Source organism: Trachymyrmex cornetzi, unplaced genomic scaffold (assembly GCF_001594075.2).
Source record: "Trachymyrmex cornetzi isolate Tcor2-1 unplaced genomic scaffold, Tcor1.1 scaffold245, whole genome shotgun sequence".
Classification (NCBI taxonomy): domain Eukaryota; kingdom Metazoa; phylum Arthropoda; class Insecta; order Hymenoptera; family Formicidae; genus Trachymyrmex; species Trachymyrmex cornetzi.
The window spans coordinates 121,895-142,137 of NW_017297113.1; the positions used below are offsets into that span (position 1 = coordinate 121,895).

Here is a 20,243-nt window from a genome sequence, read left to right on the forward strand (position 1 = left end):
CCGCGCGTTTTCTATATCGTATTTTTATTTTACTGAAAGAGACATTAGTTGTAAGATTGCCTTCATAGCTTTAAAAAATTTCATTATGTCATTATTGAACATAAATTTGAATATGTTCTAACATTGAAGATTTAATTCTCGAGCGGAACGAACAGGAATACCAACAAGCTATAATCGTCGGTTACTCAAAAATTGGCGACAAGTCACAGCTCATAACCGGTTGAACATCCTTCTCGCTATCATCGAGAATCGCTATATTTTACGTTATACCGCAGAGATGACCTTGGCATCCAGAATCGAAAAGGCCGATGTTCCTTCGTCGCGGACACATGTTCCCTAATTCCTCGCGGGGTCATCGACTGTCCGTCGAAAGAAGCTTTTGTGCGTATATGTAGTGGAGCCGGTTTTACCACATTCGGAAAAAAGGCATATAGTAATGGAGACTACATATAATATGATTATACAAATTTTATGTATCTATATATCTATGAATTAATGTACATAGTTGAATAAATTATTTTAACTAATAGCTTCTCGATTCAACTTCAGTTAAAATAATTATAAAATAGTTTATTCAATGCATATATATTCAAAATGTGAATGTTTATTCTATGTACATTAATTTCTACATAATATAAAATTTGTACAGTTGTTATCTATATATAGTTGCGATTATTTAAAAAACGCTTCTTTTTTTCTAATTGTGAATGTACAAAACTGCTGCTTCTTGAAATAATTATTCGAATCTGTACTAACGATTTTATGCGAAGTGAAAGATTTATTTCCATGATAAGAATTTTATATTCTTATTCCGGTACCAAATTCCTCTTTATCTGAACTGTAAAACATTTCATTGAATTCCAGAAAGGAAGTACATTGCACAGCTATAATTTACATACCATGAACTGGATAAAAACTGGCAGAGCTAACCCGATCTCAATAACGGTAATTTTCACTACCGCATTTCCAAACGTTCATTCATTGCAATTGGCATATTGGTGGAATATCGTTGATTAGATCATTCACAGCGTGTTGCGAAGCTATAATGTCTGCATCAGATAGAAACTGTCTGCATCAGATGTTTATCCAAAGTCATTTAATATTAATAGACTGTATTGTATTATCAGCTGTCACGCAAGGATCTAATAAACAGTTATATTTTAACATTTTTTATAACAGTAATCATTAAGAACTGCATGTAATGAATACAATTGTCATATTCCTAATTAATATAAAAAATTATGAAATAGTAAAAAATATAATAAGAATTCATTAAAAAATTATAAATTCTGCAATAAATTTACAGCATTAAGTAAAATATTTGCGAAGCGAATTTATCTGTTTCAATATATTATTGTTCGTACGCAAGATTTATTTGTTTAAACTTTCAACGTTGAACATATTTGCAATTAGATTTATATGCTTAATTGTCAAAAAAAAAGAAGAATAATTCCGTACAAAAATAAATACAACAAAAATAAATGTAGCAAAATATTATTTACACTTAGTTTTTAACTTACTTATTACTAGAAAATTTCGCTAATTTATTCCAGAAGACTATTAATATTGCAGTGATTTCAAGATTAAACGCTTGATGTGTGCCACATCATCAAACGAAAATCCTAACGCAGGCTCGAGAATGCTTTGAAATTTTTGGATCAGAGACACGAGATTCGTGTAAGATAATATTCCGGTTGTGGTGCAGGGATCTGCATCGAGTCGAAAGCGTGCTGGCGGTGCATTGTATTGCCGGCTTCTATGCTCCGAAGCCAGGGGAGTTGCTCAGGTAGGTAAGTACCGTTCGACGGGCTGCGTCTGACGCCAGTCACGCCACAACTTTCGTCGTGTCAGGTGCATGGGCTCCTGAGGAACCGTACACGCGCATAGTTCGTTCGCAGTTGAACATAGGTAGTCCGCAGATTTTCCATTGGCTTTAAAGGTACGTGGAAGGAAATAAATTGCTACAGATAAGATTTTCGTTATCGTGATCGGTGGTATCATTATCCCAGTTAAAAGCGACCTTTCAACCGGAATCTCCAAGAACGCTTGGATCCTTAACATGCTTGAACGTTTACGTGTCTTTATGAGTTCATGAAATTAACGTGAAAGTCATGAAAGTAGATCATCCGAATGTGAGAACGCAAAATAAAGTGTTTAATAAAAATTTCGTGTTTTAGGGGAGCTTATTGGTAATAAAAATGTGACAGTGAAATTAAAATTATTTTGTTTGTCTTAATATATCCCGTATTGTATACTTCTCATAATTATATCTTATACAGTTATATCTTATCTCACACACATTTTTAGTCAATTAGTGTGTTCTTGTAACTCATATTGCATGCAATTAACATATGCTACTTCAACATGAGGTATTTAAAAAAATATTTTTTATTATTTTATATTGACAAAAATATTGTATCTTTGAATTTACAGCTATATTTTCATTACATTTGACACATTAGCGCAATCGCGATGTTCTCGTAGCAATGCAAGAAGCAGTTGCGTATTATTGATTGGCAGATGACAGAAATTAATTTTGTGCATTCCGCAAATCAACCCTCCGTAGATGCAATTTTTCGCGAGACGCATGTAAAATTTTCCCGTCATAAATAACGGCAATTCGAGCTTCAATGATCGTATCGCCTTTCCACATTGGAAACACCATCGAACACGCTCTACTTGACTACGACTACCGTTGCTGCTGGCGCGGCCACGCGAATTTTTCAACCGGCAATTCCGCCACACGCGCGCGCGCCACGCGTGTAATTGCAATCTATGGGGGATTCGTTTGTCTTACTGATTACGTTGGAGGAGTTTACGGACTGACTGACTATATCCGCAAGATGTTAAGTAACTGTTCCGCTGCCTCGATAACTATGCGTAAGAGAAAGGACATCTCACGTGCTTGAACTTGAACTAACACATGGTAAAATGGTAGTCTGGAATACTGCAACGTAAATGCCTTTATATATCTTTATATACTTTATATACTATTTTCTCTATGCATTTACATTCTAGCAGATATATACACATTTTATTATTTATATATACTTATATATTTATCTATAAATTTAATTGCATGATAAATGAGATTCTTCCCAGATAGAGAACGTAGAGTTATAATAAAGTTATAATGATATTATGGGACATCGCCATAATGTCACTTGATACTTAAAAATAAATTTTAAGTGACTAATAAGTAATAGGATCATGATGATGTCGATATTATATTATTATGATTTATGTGTTTTACTTGGGCTTTGAAATTCTGAAATAAACTGAAAAAATCATAAAATTAAGAATATATAATTTAAAATACATTCCCAATAACCGAGAATGATGGTTTGATAGATTTTTTTAAATAGATTTAGAATTTCAAAAATATGTATTCGCAAACGTTGAAATGAATCCTTTTCGATCCCAATGCACTTTTGTTCATTTATAGGAATTGCATGGAGCACATTTCTACGCTTTTCAATCTAAAAAAAATTCAGTTTTAAATGCATTGTGAATACTATTCAATTCAAAATTCTGAATGGGAAATGTAGTTTTTCAATTTAATTAAATCTAAAAAAAGTTTTCCTATCCAATTAAATTTTATAAAAGTCAAAATGGACCATGAATGGTATTAAAATACGCATTCGGATGATTAAAATGGAGATTAAAATTTTAATCTATTTTAATCTATTCTCTTTTACTGGGTTTAAAAAATAGCTTCCATCATTAACATCAGTCAAAATAAAAAGGGCTTTTATAGTTATCCATAAAATTATCACAAAGAATATTCAAGACTAACGTAGTTCTGTTTTAAAGTTTTAAAATTCAGTCAAATAACCGATAACGCTTATGCCAATACAGAAAGAACGTATCTTAAGAAAATACATTTGAAACTAAAATTTTTAGTTACCTATCGCTATTATTTACGATAATGCAACTAAGTTTCAGTGATGCCTTCGGTCTTAGTCATTCAAGGTCTTCCTTTATCGGTACAACGATAAGTAAAATACTAAGTCTTACACTTTAGAAATAATTATATAATTGTATAATTTTATCGTTTATTAAAAAGTTTAACCCGGTTATATATATAAATACCATTGTAAACTAGATAATGTATTCGTCTAATGACATGCAAATATGGATTAAGATGCAGTTTAGTGACATTTTTGACAGGAAATAGAACTTCTTTTTAGCAAAATCTTTATTTTAAGTTATTTATTTCTTTCATTGGGCCAGCATGATAGTCGCATAAATATTTACGCTAATATCTACGTTACTAATATCTTATCCACATTTTTAATATACATAATTATAAATAGATACTATTAATTTTACAAAATAAAATTATTAATATCTGTTTATAAATATGCATATTCAAAATATGGATAAGAAGCAAAAAATATAAAGAAGACGACCAATAATATTCATTATTATGTAAAAAGATTAGATTTTTGAAATGACAAATAGTAAAATATTTACAAATATTATGGCCAAGAAGCTAGAGTACCAATAGTTTTCTTAATTATCTTCTATATAATTGCTATCTAATTGTTCTACTTTTTAATGTCATATTAAATAAAAAATGACTAACATCTTATTAATGACAAAATTGTCTATTGCATATTTCAAATTATTCGTTTTAAAAAATTAAACCGTTATATTAAGGTCATTATTACTGCAATAATTTTCACAGAACATCTTTCGGCGAAGTGCTTTATAAATATGCCGTTGCAATTTTGAAAGCAGGTTGCTTCAGAAGCAACAATGTTAGCCCGTTAAATCGCTGACATCCTCTTATTGATAGTCCACTTATTGTATGATAAAAAAATATGCAACTGTGGGTACGGTCACAGTAATGCTATACATGCTTTGATTGCATTTTTTGATTGGTCAATTAGTAAAATTCTTTTTTCTTATTGGTCAATCAAATATTTCAAAACATTTGTAGTGAGACTTTGACCGCACTGATTTTAATTTCATTGATAAGATTATTGTTTCTTCTTTTTCTTGATCACGTGCTTTCACGTGCGACGACATTGCAAAAATCTCACACGCGCTTTCCCTCTCGACAATCTGAGAACGAGATGCTTCCGTGTTTCTTACTTTTATACGCGGCTTTCAAAAATAATTATAAAATATGAAAAACAATAGGATTAAAAGTGATACAAATTCTACATTCACCTGTTTTACTTCTTCTCACAAAGGAGTACATTGCGTTTTTTTAATATAAATTCCTATTATATCCATTGATAATATCAAATTACATATTCTAACATACTTTCCTGCATAATTTGTAGAACAACCGAATTAAATAGTAACTAATGCTATTCTTTGACGCAGCTTAATTATAAATATTGAAAATTATTTATAAAACCCAAATTACAAAAAAGATTATTAAAAATTCTATATTTTAGAGATTATTTTCATTCAATTTGAAAAAGTATTAATGTTTAATGATAGTGTAACAGAAGTACGCAATTCACATAAATCTGTAATAAATTTCTTGCTTCTACTTTTGAGGCCATTTAACATTTATCAATGTTTATGTTACACGATATTGAAATATATTTATCAGGAAATATGACAGTCGAATCGGATCCTTATTCTTTCGACCTGCCATTCACGACTTCGACGCGTTGGGGTAACGATGACTAACAGTTTGTACCGTTAGGCCGAATCGTTATTCCAGCTGGAGAATGTCAATTTCATGCGGTTTACGGTACTCAAATTGCGCGTTAGTATACACTAGCGTTGCGCCAATCATTTATCGTCATTGTCTTCGTTCGTGACAGTTGCTACAATTCTGATCATCGAGGATACTCGATAATGATAAGCGACAACGTGTGTTTGTTATTCGAAACAAATTAGAATTATGTTAGTATAAATTAAACAAAAGCATGGACTTTTCTGCCTGTTTACTTAATCTAATTAATCCATTTTCTTCCATATTCGTATTCTTTTACTTATATCGCTCCCTTATTTTAAAAGTGACGCAATTAAAAAAATTAATTTCCCAGAAAAAGAAGAAAACTATTTTTTGACTTGACAGAAATTATTGACAAATTAAATATTGGCAAAAAATATAATCTTAACATGATTAAATATCTATTTTGTCAATTTTATTTCACAACTTATATAACCATTTTTTTAACTATATTTTTTTAACAATATTTTTAAACTTTTTTGAGTTGTGTCGTTTTGACAATTTTTTATCAAGTTAAGTTAGTTCACCTTTAATGATAGGTAAGATAATGTTTATCTAAGTCATTTATAATAATAACTCGAAGATTACGTATTTTTAATTGTGTCACTTTGAAAGTAATGGGGCAAAATAAATTTTTATAAGTTATGGAAGAAAAAATGCATAAGAAATTATATCAAAATCCCCAAACTTACATTTGGTTTCCAATGAACATTTAAAAACACATACAAATTGACTCCGATTAATAATTCTTATTATACAGGATATACTCACAAATATGTAATTGCTCTGTATATATGTATACTTAATATGCATTTTGAAAGTAAATACATAATTGCGTATTTTAGTATCTTATTCGCGTTTCTTTTTTTTTTGCGTGCTGACTCAACGTGTGCGTCATCAGCACTTTCGTATGTCTTGCGAAAAAAAATGTGCTTAAGTATAATATACTAACACTGGTAAAGAAACAACGGTATCCAAGTGGCTACGACCCGAAACGTTTCCGGTATGACGCCCGCGTAAAATATCTTCGCGACAACGACCTCGCGAAAGGTTTCTCCTCCTAAAAATAACATAACCGGAATCAGGATCCGCCATTAAGGTCAACGACCATCTCAAGGATCTCTGTTTTTGATCGAGAAGCAAATGAGGCTTCGTTGTAATTGCATGTCATTAAATCGCAGAGAAATGCAATTGCAACGTCGAATCCCCGATGATTACTCAGCAGGAATATCATCGAATAGTCGCGTTAACCAAATGTTGTGTTATAGAAACGGGAGGATGTGGTTGTCGAGAACATCGCTCTTATTGGTACTAATCGGGCTGGCGAGCTCTGAAAAGAATAATGAGGACGATGCGTCTAATATTTTCATCGAGGAAGCTAAAAACCTCTTTTCCCAGCAGTCGCTTGAGGACATGGCTCACAAGTTTGCACATTCAGATGCCGGCAAGCAAGTATGATAAAAATTCATGTATTCTTTAAAAATATATACTAAGAAAAAGATACTTAAAAATTTATTTGTGAAAAATATATTTATTTTACCGAAATAAATCTTTATTTGAAAAAGACAAAACAAAATGTTATTCCTAGTAAATAAGCCATTTATTTTATACTTTTTACAATTAATGAGATATACTTCACGAAAATGTATGTTTCGTCATCACAATCAAATTTTTTCATAATTAGTAAATATCGAAGAAAACATTTTAAGTATCATTTTTTCGTAATACTTCGACATTTTTTTCTTTCTCAGTATATTTAATATTAATCAATTTCAATTTCTTTGATTTCTTTAACATTCACCATTTCCCCTTGATATCTTCTTTATTATATACAAAAATCCGTCATAAATATTCAAAATAAGAATCACTAATTGTGCTTAAAATTTTATTTTTAATTTGTTTTAATGTCTACGAAATGATTGTTTAAAAAATTAAATATAAAGTATAAGAAATTAACAGGTCCGCGACATGATGTTCGAAAAAAAATCCGACACGGCGGACGGTATCAGCCAGATCATTTCCGGGCTCAGTAATTTGATGTCAGGTGGACAAAATAATCACTTATCAATGATGGGTTCATTTCTGGACCTATTGAATGCTGGTTCGAATAAGAGATCGGCAAGAGATACGGAACATAAAGAGGAATCCGGCATAGACTGGGGCAACATAATCAGCATGGGCAGCATGTTCTTGCAACAAAATGCGAACAACGACGTAACATTGGGTCTCTTGCCAATGCTTTTAGATTCCTTGGGTCATGGAATGAAAGACAACGATGCCGGGAATAAAGATCACTCGGGACATTCCTGGTTCTTACCGCCAATATTGGAGAACATTCACATCATGTGGGAGCACTTCAGGTAAAACGTCGACTATTCAATAAAAACGCGATGAATATTCTATGTTAATTCTATGCTGTTGAAATAAGTTAAAGCAAATAAAACGGGAAAACACTTTACGAGAAATCCTTGTTTTAATCGAAAATTTTATATTATACGAAAATGATCAGAATAGGAAAAGTATTATAAATAAAGTAACTTATTGTTACAAATTTCTCATTCTAAAAAGTAACATGTTACAGCTACAATTAGTATTAGTACGAGTCATTATTTTTCAGTTACTTCTTCATTAATTTCTTGGGTTGCTATTTTAAATATAAGAAACTTATACATTTCTAGCATTAAACTAAATTATTTTACTTATTATACTAAATATTTGATTATATGCTATATTATTTATAATAAATTAATATATACATATATCTGGAATCACAAAATTATAGAATCAAGATACAGTCACTAAAAGCATCCTAACTTAATATAGACGTTTACAAAATATAATAATTATCAGGGATAAAGATACACTTACTAATAAAAGTTCATTCAGGCAAAGTATAAAAGTTTATTTATTTTGTTTAGTTTGAAGGAGTCATTTTCATATTGATTCTAGCGTCGTAAAAGTATATTTTAAAAATTATTTACAATTACTTAACGTATAAAATGATATTTCTTTTACTTTTCATATGTATCTCAGGAAATAAAAATATATTAAAATTCTTAAAAAATACTTTGTTTTTAAAATTTTTGTTAATATGTGTATACTTCAATCACATCACAATTAATAATCGCTGATTATTTGCTGAACATTTCATTTTGGTCAATTTATACAATGACGAATAAATTTAATATAAAATAATCATAAAAGTAATTATTAAATTAGTTATTATAGTTATAAAAAATATAACTAAATTAAAGAAGAACATAAATAAATTACAGTAGAAGAAAGTAACTCTAATTTTGTTACAACGTTGAACTGCTTTCTAACTCTGATAAATTTAGTATATTTTGAAGAGAATTAGAAAATATTAAAAATAATTCAATATTTATAAATAAATTTTGTCGATATCTCGCTTTTTACTGTAACTACGAATTTCTTTGTATTTTAGTAATTCGGAACTCGGGCAAATGTTATGGAAGAACAGCGGTCTGTCGACGGTAATTGCTCACATGAGGGACGAGAAAGGCGACATCCTATGGGAGAAAATCCTAGATAGTTTTGAAAGTCCTAGTATACGTCGAAGATGGGTCAAGTCGCTCACGAATTTTGTGGCCGAATGGATCTCTCACATTTCCGAACCAATAAATCAGCAACGCTACCTCACAACCGCACAATTCGTCGGTAACAGCTTTCTAAAATCTCAGGGATTCCCAAAAACAATGATGTTCGATGCTTCAAAACCAGTGGAAAGTTTCTCCAGGTTAATATGAAAATGTTTAGTTAATTAAGTTCTTTCTATTTTTTGTGAATATATCCAAAAGTCAATGTAAAATTTTTCGCTTAGATTAATAAACGGATTGACGAAAAGATACCTGAACGTAAAGTTCGACAGCTCACAGTATGTAAGACCGGCGATAGCGTATTTCCAGGAATTAGTAAGCTTGGCTTCCGAAAAAGGATTCATTATGTCCCGAATAAACGCACGAGAGCTAAGCAACAAACTAAGCGACATTATTAACAACGATATTATTGGCCCTGTTCTCAAGGTAAAACACTTTTCTTACAGTTATATAGTTAACAATATTTTTTTTACAATAAATTATTGCATAAACAGATAATCTTATTTTTAATTTTTCATAGTTTTGTTGCTAAAGATTAAAAATCGATTTAATTAAAATTTGATGTTTTTTATGACTTAATTAAAAACCGTTAAAATTTTTAAAACTTAATACGTTTAAAATGTTTAGTACCACAAACAGAATTTCTTAAAATTAATATAATACAAAGAAAATAGAAATTCCGTTTATTTGCAATCCACTTATACGAACAAATTTATCTCAGTTATAAATATCCGAATTCACATAATTGGGTTAATAGCTAGGATAACAGAAGCTCGACTCGGAACTTGACTATTTTTAACTTCAATTTTTTTGAACATCAGCTTCTATTATCGGAATTAATAAATACTAGTGAAGAAGAGAATTAATGAACCTTTATTATCTGAATTATTCGAATATCGAAACTATTTTATTTCCCGAGATTTTTGGATAAACAGAGTTCTACTGTCTCTAAGATGTAAGATCAGAATCTAAAAAGTCGTAATTTTCTCATATTCATATAATCCGTATTGCACTTCAATTTGTTAATTAAAGCTTTCCTGATGAATGAAAATAAAAATCAGAGCGTAAGTCGAATGTAATGGGAGAGTAACAGAAGCGTAAACGAAACTCTAAAAGGCGAAAATTGGAACAATGAAATGTAAAAGAAGCATTTGCGCTTCTTTTACATTTTGATGTTTCAATTTTCGCCTTCTAGAAGTTTCGTTTACGCATCTGTTACTCTCCCATTACATCCAATTTACACTCCGATTTTTATTTTCATCGAGGTGTTAATTAAATTTTTACTTATTTTTTATATTTTAATAAATATCGATATATTATTTATTTACTTCTAGTCGTATCGAGCGTACAAATGGGCGACGAAGGTGCCGCAATGTGCTAGTCAAATCTTATGTACCATAAATGAGAAGAGTCAGCAACGAGAGGACGGCGGTAAGGAGGTATCTGTACGCGTACGTAGCGCATTGCTGAGGGTAGCAAGTTTCCCCGCGGCCTGGGCAGTCAGTAATAAATTAGGAATTAATTTCTGGTCCCTCTACGGAGCCATTATGGAGCACGAGGGATGCATCGTGAGTAAATTATAATCCTCTCTATAATTCGTTAACAGAAAGGAAGTACATTTTAATTTACACTCTAAAGTAAAGAAAAACTATTTTCTTATTTTTCTTTGTTTTCAGAGTAAATATCCAGCAGATTGCACTGCTTTCCATGAAGAGGAGATCAGAGTGACCACGGAAAACATTCATAGCGAACTATGAGTTTAACTCGTTAGCAACCTGTGAAAGACATTGCTAAGTCGCCTCAAAATTAGAAATACGTGTCGCGAAGTCGTGTGTTCTTATTTATTTTATCGTATCTATTGCACAAAATAAAATACGCTTAACGAAATTATGTTGATGATTGTGGCGGAGACTTGATAGAAGCGATTATTAGTGAGTGTCTCTTCAATATTTTTGTATGTACAAACAAAAAGCTATGAAGCATAAATTTTTAATATTTTATATTAATAAAACGTAACCAGAAACAAAAAACACTTAGAAGATACCGTGAAGATATTTAGAAAATGTCAACTGACGAATGCCTAAATGTCTATGTGATCTAATTCAAATATTAAAAAAATTTTTATAATATTTATGAATGAATATTTGAGAACCAAGGTTCTCAAAAAGCATATGATATATGCAAAAGGCTTCCAATTTTTTGGTTGTTTTAACGAATAATTATAATACAATTGAAAATAAGAATCACGTTTTTAAAAATAATACACTAAATGTAATACTTCTCTTAATAACATCAAAAACTAAAAACAATACTTTTTAATGAGTTTTAATTATATTACCTATTTTCTTTTTTTAAGAAAAAAAATAGTATCATAATTTTATTATCATCATGCACAAGTATCATTTTCCATGTTAATGCTTCAATTATTGCAAAGATCTCATTCGTGTGATTGGGATGATGATCATGTGATATTTTTGTCTCAAAGAATAAATGATTAAGAATATTAAAATCATCAATAAAAATATAAAAATGAGTAATTTCTCCGAATCATATTTTAAACGTATCGGATGTAACTATGCCACCAATATAATAAATCTATTTATTTATGGGATGAAAAATTAAACTTATTGAATATCAAAATTTACTTTCATGTTTAAATGTCATTAAGAGAAAAAATTTTATAAAAACAAGTTATTAAAAGCAGTTCATTTTGGTATGAAATTTCAAAGCAGATTCAATAACCGTGTAAAAATAATATCGTGCGAAAATAATATCGTGTCATAAATACACCGAAATGATACAGATTTTCATCACCTCTAACAAAGAGCTGTTGAATCGAGACAACATTATTTAAATTATAATTTTTTTTAATTATATATATATAGTATATATTTGTTTATTTAGATGAGAGGAAGTGTAGTTATGGATATTTTGTGCATATTGCAAATTATACTTTAGCCGTCTCCGCGACTTTTCTTCGCGAGTAAAATAATGCATGGTGCTCAAATCTCTATATATATATATACATATAAGTATAAATATTGTATTAATAATTGTATCTATACGAATTATACATATCGTGTCTTTCCTCTTGTTACATCTCTTTATTTTTTTATTTCTCACTAGATAAATCTATAAAAATTCCAATCTATATTTAAAACAGCAAGAAGGCACATTTAAGTAGAGTTTACCGTATATATCTTATGGACTCGCTATTACTCTCTTTTCTGCGAAAAATAGAACTTCTCGAGTCCAAAATGGACGGAAGTCTGACAATTGGATACGTTCGATATGATGATGGGTTTGTAGATCCGTTCGATATACGTACATTCATACCGAATCTACATAACAATGTTCTAAATAATTTTTTGTAAATAGTAGTTTAAAGATAAATAAAGATCATGTGTAAAAAATGTACAATGGAGATGGTGTAAGCCTTAATCCTTTCGTGCGCCCTAATGTGGCATAAACGTCAATAATGTCTCTCGATTTCCATGGTGTGTTTATTACTTCCTTTTAATGTTCTTGCATGCCCACTCTAAACCTTCCTAGAAATAGAGACAAACTTGATTCTAAACTTAATTCTAAAATCCAAATAATATAAGACATAATTCCATAAAATTATACATTAATGTGAATTTAAATTTTTATGTCTAAGATTTTTATTTTTATACACAGTTTATATACTGTCTAATATATCGAAATATAAAAAGCATTAATGATAAAATGATAATTCTATATATAAATAATGTATCACATTTTAAAATTTAAAAGCAAAAAAATATTTGCTACACACTTTCACGCCTTTGCCCTCAATAGCGATGCACGACTGTATTTGCCAATCACGATCCTTGATATTGTGTAAACCGAGTCCCTCGGCTATTTCAGCTGCTGTAACGGCGTGTCCCAGGTCTTGTTTATTCGCGTATACTAACAATGGCACTCCGCGTAATTTTTCTTCCAATAGAAGCTCTGATAATTCTTGTCCCGTTTCCTCCAACCTTTTGATATCCGCACTATCAACGACGTAAATCTATAATCAATAAACGTTACAAAATTTTAATTGAATTTTTATGTAAAAAGAAAGATACAAGATTAAAATATTTGCATAACTTTTAAGATTATTTTTAAATAAAACAGAATGCGATAGACGCTTCTTGAATAATCACAATTAATTTGTAATATTTATTAAATAAAATCGACTTACAGAAAGAAATCTTATACTTATTTAAATTAAATCGCTATAATTATTACATTTATAGAATTTTACAATATTTGAGAACACATAATTTTTAATAAATATGCATATATTATTTGAAATATACATAAAACTCCATTTAAGTCTGCACCATTTAAACAAACAAGTTCATATTCAGTTTTAAATATACGAATTCATAGTTGAGCTCTTATTATCCAAACTATAAAAACTTAACTTCAGTTTTCTGAATATTTCTATTATCGAAAAAACTAATAAATATTGGTATAGAAGAAAGAGCTAATAGGCTTCTATGCAAACTATTCGACTATTAGAACTATCTTGTCTCCTGACATGTTTGGATGAGGGAGTTCTTCTACAATTATTTCGATTGTTAAAACAATAAAACTTCAGTAAAAAAAACGTAAATTATTCTTTTTTTATATATTTTGTTGTCTTTTCTATATTAAATTTTATAAATTAATTTATTGTATTTCATTACTGTCATAAAATGTTATATAAAAACTGTATTATTAAATAATAATAAAAAATATAATAATTTTTATACTAAAACTTAAAAATTAAAGAAATTAATAAACAATAAAGACTTACAAGTACATCCGTATTCTCGAAATAATTTCGCCAATACGGTCGAATTTTTCGAGCTCCTCCAATATCCCAAACATTTAATTTAAAACCTTCGCTCTGAACACTTTTTATATTAAAACCTTGTGTTGGAGTTACCTTAAAAAATTCAATTTATTTATACAATACATTTGTCATACTATAAATAAAATTTATATCAATTTTTACTACACTGGCATTGTCTATAAATTAATTAATTTAAATTAAATAATTTTGGAAATTAAGAAGAAATTAGTTTACTTGGGTGATATCTTCGCTTGCCAAAGATTTTAAAATAGTCGTCTTTCCAGCATTGTCCAGACCCAGTAGTAACAATCGTAGCTCTTTATCAGGATTTGATCGTAATTTCCGTAAAATAGCAAGCAGACCCTAACATTTTAAATATCAATGATTTGCAATAAATTTGTAATATTATGAAAAAATTGAAATAGTTTTGCAATTTAAATGGTAACAAATACTTTATTTTTCAATATATCAATAATTAGATTATCTATACAATAAATTAATGAATAAAGAAGAAAATTTTTTTTCACTATAATTATTTTTTTTTAATTATATATTTATCTATTATATTACAAATTACAATTACAATTATAAATATAATAATTATATTATTATAATAATATTACAATTAATAATAATTAATAATGATTTTATTATATAGTTATTTATTATATTACAATAAAATGTAATTTTAGCAAAAATTTAAAAGTTTTAATCATTTAAAATATTTATTTCAGAAACTAAATAAATTGATTTTTCTAAGAAATTATTCAAGTTTACAATTTATATTATTTTATTTTGTTATTGTACAGTTATTAATAGAAATTAGTGACTTTGCAATTACAAGAACTTGCAATTACATCGTGTGATATGTCAATAATTTGCAATTGATTGCAATATTGTGTAAAAAGTTAAATAGCTACAGAAATATTTTGAATTTCGTTCGCAAACAGAATGTGCAATTTTAAGAAGATAATTCCCTTTTCCTAGTTCGAATGTATGCAAGTTATAATGACGAGGGTATAGCCAGCTCGCATTCGCAACGTCATCTCGAGTGTATATACGGAGAGATATGAACACAGTGCACAGAAAGTGAATTTTTGTATACAATAAAAACTGATAAAAATCGTTTACTTTATTTAATGAGACGTTTTACAATTTTTAATTTTCTATGTAGAACTTGTTAATAGCAACTTAAAGCGCGTAATATATATAAACTTGATATACTGCAATAAAATTTTCGCAGGTTATGTTTCGATTACTTCATGCATTTAAAAGTGTATCAGGTGGTGGCGAGGAAAAAAAAGAGTGCATAATATTGTGCATTTGCATTTAATTCACGTGACTTTTACCATCTTCTTGATGATATATATTTCAGGTACTGGAACGAAGATGCGTTAACGATCTACTGCGTTATTTCGGCGATGTCCATTACATTATATGAAAATGGTGTGTTGTTTTCCTGGTATCCAAGGAAAATGGTGACATCTGCATATTCTGGCTGATGTTATGAGCTGATGAACGCATTTGATACCGTTAGATGAGAACAGTTCGGTTACCACGTGCGCATACTGATACCTTTTCGTATTGCTTCTGCGAACGACAGTAGATAAATGAATACATTTCTGTTTTACCTACATATTTTATTTAAAAAATTTTATTTTTTTTAATGAAAAACATCTTCATTTTTTAAACCATGCCTCAATAATGAGATCACTTATTATTGAAATATCAAATATAATTTAGATAATTTTATGAATCATTTAAATTTAAGAGAATATAATCATGGAATTCTTGTAATAATAAAAAAACTGATATATAATAAAGTATTTATAATAATAGAATAATGGCGTTATATTACTCTCTATTGTATTTTTATTATTTACAGAAACATGCCGGTATATTATACTGGCTTAAATGCCAGTCCACTCTTTTTCAATCAGGATGGGATTATCATATCAATTTCGCAATTGACTCAAATTCCATTTCCTGAAATCACAGACATTGAGATTGGTTGGAATTATTTTCTTCTGTGGCAAAATACGAAATTATATATCACTGGTAAAATTAGTGAAGAAGATGAAAAAAACAGGCCACGTTTAATGCAGATTCCAGAAGAGTCATCAGGAAGGCAATAGATAAAATACGACTTTTTTTCTCTTTACTAAAAATTTTATTTTATTTTTTACCTTATTAAAATATGACTTTTTTTACAGTTGTAAATTGGCTATTCCTCGTAGGGATAATGTAGTTGTTTTATCCACACGTAATGAAATCTGGAAATATAAAATATATGATGACACTTGGCAAAAAGTAACACCCTTTATTCCTAGCAATGACAACACACAAGTTGAACACGCTATTAAACTATCACAAGCAGGGTGTACTGTAATTTTAACCAATTTAGGTGTGCAATAAAAAATTCTCACCTTAAGCATTACACCGTTATTAAATATAGTTTTACAAAAAATGTTTTATTTTCTTAGGACGTGTATTTAATGCCCCACTTTTGGTTGAGATACCAAAGAGAGTCAAATTTGTTGATCTTGCCTGTGGTTTTGATCATACTATTTTACTGGCAGAGAATGGCGATGTATACTCAATGGGGATGGGAATGTATGTAATATTAGAGAAGCACGAAATTATTCTTAGAAAATTTTTATGTCGTATAATTATTATAATTTACATGATAGACGTGGCCAATTAGGGCACAACGAGTTAGAAAATTGTGATAATCCAAAGCTTATTGAAGCTCTAGCAGGTCTCAAAGTAGTACAAATATCAGCAGGTGGTTGGCATACCGCCGTAGTCACTGACCAGGTTAGTACATAAAAATTAATAAATTACATCTATCATTATATGATTTGTAAACGAAATTTAACATAACAGGGTGATCTTTATACTTGGGGATGGAATTCAAATGGAGAGTTAGGAATTGAAAATAAAGACAAAAAAGTTTACGCCGTTCCAACTTTAGTGGATTTTAAAAATGACAGAGAAGAGAATATAGAAATTAACGTTAAAAAAGTCGAGTGTGGAAATTCATTTACTATATGCTTAACAGGTAAAATGAATCTTCTTTTCATAGACTCAACAGAGTCTTAATAAAAAGAAAGATTATATTTTATAGAAGAAAAATAATCTTCGTTTTTTCAGACGACGGCTCTTTTTGGGGCTGTGGCACTAATAAGTACGGTCAACTAGGAAAACTTCAACGAAACTTAGAAAATCCATATAATTTTGTCAAATTGGACATTTATTTTTCGCTAGAATCGGAAACAGTAAAAAAATTCAAATGTCATGAATGGGGCACGGCGATAATCACAGAATAACATTGTACTTTAAATTGTTGTTAAACGAAATAATATATTCTTTCAATCTTATATTCATATTTATTGTGTTACATACTCCCTGCATGCATTTCGAAGATCTGCGCCGCTTTATTCGCTTCTATCAATGGTAGAATAAATCGACAATTATTAGCTAATATTTCTTCCTCATTTAATAAAGATGGTGGTATTGGAAGAATCTCGAAATCTTCGATCATTTGGTCTTTTCTCATGTCATCAGTTATTTTCTTTCCTGAAAGCAAAAAGATTATTAATTTTCAATTATCACCGTGGACAAATCATTACATGACCATGATAAAATAAAAAATAAATACATTCTTATAATTATAATAAAGTATAAAATAGACAATATAGGTACGATTACATAAACATTAATAGAGATAAATGTAAGTATTGCATTATATTGACTACATATACGAATAACTAAATCTATAATTATTTTATTATACTATTTGAATTTGAATTTTTTACCATTGTTAATTATTGATTCACGAGCAACCTCTTCTAATCGTTCACGAAGCTGTATGTTAAATGATCCTCTAGAATGCGCGAGTTTAATTTGATGTTGTATTTGATAAGCATAGGGCATAAGAAACATTTGCATCTGTATCGGATTTACAAAAACTGCATATCGTAATTCATTAACATACCTGTTTAAAAAATAAGAAATGCGACGATAAATCTTATATTATGCATATTATTTTTCTTCGAAATATTAAAAAATATTCAAAATAATATGTCGTATGTTTTTATACGTACATGTTGTATGTTGCTTCAACAATTACATCCAGAACATCACTTGGATTCATTAAATTAGAAGATTCAATAACTGTGTTTTCATCTGTGATTGTTTCTGTTTGTGAATTCTCTGTAGTTAAACACAGTCTTGAAGTTTTTCGGCGATTCCTCTTCCAGATTATTTGTTACACTGAAATAAAAATCTTTATTTGATGTAGTTTTAAAAAACCATACACACAATAAAATAATGTAACTTATGTAACTCACGATAATAATACATTATACTTTCTTCGATTTACCTATTTCCATTGTTATAATTTTTTCAAGTCTTTTCCAACAAAAATAAATTTGCTTTCTTGGAAAGCATATTCATCTTCTGCCATTAATCCCTTTTCAGATGATTTATTTGTACTTAAATATTCCGTTTTACTGTTGGTAGACCAATCAGAAGTAGAATTTTTTGCCACAATTTCAGAATATGCATCCATGAGTAACTCCTAATGCGGCAATCGATCGCCATCAGATAATTTTTTAGCAACATAGAGAAATAATATTCTCATTTCTTTAAAAAAATTTTCGCGAAGTAGTTTTTTATCTGCAAAAATATTTTATGTCTCTAAAAGATATAATTTTATTAATTATTATTATGCCATTGTATCGAAATTCTGTTATTTCATTATATAGGTTCAAATACACTAACATTTTCATTTTAATTTATGTTTATGTAAGAATATTATATCTCTTTCTAAATATTCTCTCTGTAAAAAATATTTTATTTGACATGTATGAATTGATAAAATCACCTCGAATTAATTTCATTTTACCAGCTAATTAATATACTTCTATAATGATCATCTAGACAATTTTTGTAACGTAAAACTTGAAAAGCTACTATATCCAAAAACCAGAAAGCAGCTTTGCTAATCCCGTAATCTTTAACTCCTAAAAGATCGCCTACCAATCTGTACAGATTAAATATTCAATATCTCACAATTTCAGATTTTATAAAGTTTAAATAACTTTTGTATCTAAAATTTTATCGACTCGATAACACATCGAGGTTCATCCGTTTTGAGCTTCACTGTCTTTTTAACGAGACTATTAAAAGTGCTCGGAAGAGTCGGCATATATATAATTTTTTTTAATATCTATATTTTTAATAAATGTCGAATGAAAAAATAAAATTTTTACAAAATTATTACATTATAGTAACATTGTCATTAATGATTAAAAAATGTCCGATATGTACAAATTAAAAATAATTACAGATCAGTTACACATTAAAATTACCAATTTAAATTTGTTCGTATATTAATTTCAGGAAGTTAATAAGACATTATTTAAATCCATCAAAATTGAACATTTGAAGTAATATTAATTATTAAAGGTAATATATATTAACCAACCTCATTCTCCTTGTGAACGAATTCATTGTGCTCTTCTTCAAATTCTGAATTATTTTCAGAATCTAATATATTGGACGATTTCATATATTATGAATTGAAAGCAAAATATTACGCGTCATACAAAGTTATTTGCATCAGATATTCACACTTGTGCGCTCACGCGATATGAATGTAATCGCAAAATCCAACAGAGAATTGCCTGTCGCCGACGATGTGTTGTACATCGGGTGAGAATAAAAAAAATCACATTTGTTTTGTTTTTACTCATTGGTTTTATTAATTTTTTTTCCATATTTTGTTCAATATTTTCAGAAAATAACACTCCAAAGCGAAAAAACCGTATATTCTCACCAATCCCAATGTATGTATAATATATATATATTGTATACTTTTATACTTTTTATATATAATATTATTATGTAGAGTAGCGCACACTTTAGATTGTTATGTATCGATATCTTTTATAATTTTATCGATAAATTACAAATATTGAAAAACATGAAACAGACACAGTCGGCGGGGACGCGCGGACTTCGGCGTGGGACTTTTTCTTACGGAACCGTGAAAAAAGTTTTCGCGACGAATACT

The 20,243-nt window shown here is 29.1% G+C and overlaps 4 protein-coding genes across 6 annotated transcripts; 2 read left to right on the forward strand and 2 right to left on the reverse strand.

Annotated features, from left to right (window-relative positions):
- The first annotated feature begins 1,738 nt into the window (after positions 1–1,738).
- LOC108761236 (uncharacterized) lies at positions 1,739–11,360 on the forward strand. Of its 2 annotated transcripts, none has more exons than XM_018507655.1 (7): positions 1,739–1,790; positions 6,970–7,153; positions 7,661–8,061; positions 9,147–9,458; positions 9,543–9,744; positions 10,653–10,886; positions 10,995–11,360. In XM_018507655.1, the coding sequence occupies exons 1-7, from the start codon at positions 1,759–1,761 to the stop codon at positions 11,073–11,075; spliced, it is 1,446 nt and encodes a 481-aa protein (XP_018363157.1). In that variant the 5' UTR covers positions 1,739–1,758; the 3' UTR covers positions 11,076–11,360. The 2 variants fall into 2 exon arrangements, with proteins under 2 accessions (XP_018363157.1, XP_018363158.1); XM_018507656.1 differs by lacking the exon at positions 1,739–1,790 and adding an exon at positions 1,840–1,939.
- A 599-nt stretch (positions 11,361–11,959) lies between these two features.
- On the reverse strand, positions 11,960–15,590 carry LOC108761238 (ADP-ribosylation factor-like protein 3). 2 transcript variants are annotated; one of them, XM_018507659.1, is made up of 5 exons: positions 15,514–15,590; positions 14,399–14,527; positions 14,126–14,257; positions 13,115–13,351; positions 11,960–12,866 (listed from the first exon to the last, which is right to left on the reverse strand). In XM_018507659.1, the coding sequence occupies exons 1-5, from the start codon at positions 15,514–15,516 to the stop codon at positions 12,825–12,827; spliced, it is 543 nt and encodes a 180-aa protein (XP_018363161.1). In that variant the 5' UTR covers positions 15,517–15,590; the 3' UTR covers positions 11,960–12,824. The 2 variants fall into 2 exon arrangements, with proteins under 2 accessions (XP_018363161.1, XP_018363160.1); XM_018507658.1 differs by having other exon boundaries at positions 15,424–15,569.
- A 53-nt stretch (positions 15,591–15,643) lies between these two features.
- Positions 15,644–17,559, forward strand: LOC108761237 (probable E3 ubiquitin-protein ligase HERC3). The gene is made up of 7 exons (XM_018507657.1): positions 15,644–15,723; positions 16,050–16,292; positions 16,378–16,568; positions 16,648–16,777; positions 16,855–16,981; positions 17,051–17,225; positions 17,318–17,559. The coding sequence occupies exons 2-7, from the start codon at positions 16,054–16,056 to the stop codon at positions 17,491–17,493; spliced, it is 1,038 nt and encodes a 345-aa protein (XP_018363159.1). The 5' UTR covers positions 15,644–15,723; positions 16,050–16,053; the 3' UTR covers positions 17,494–17,559.
- Positions 16,372–19,866, reverse strand: LOC108761239 (uncharacterized). The gene is given in 9 exon segments (XM_083287358.1): positions 16,372–16,437; positions 17,570–17,743; positions 17,983–18,161; positions 18,271–18,360; positions 18,568–18,844; positions 19,053–19,072; positions 19,074–19,211; positions 19,294–19,397; positions 19,656–19,866. Coding segments are annotated over 9 exon segments (1,086 nt in total). The 5' UTR covers positions 19,740–19,866; the 3' UTR covers positions 16,372–16,417.
- Positions 19,867–20,243: the final 377 nt, after the last annotated feature.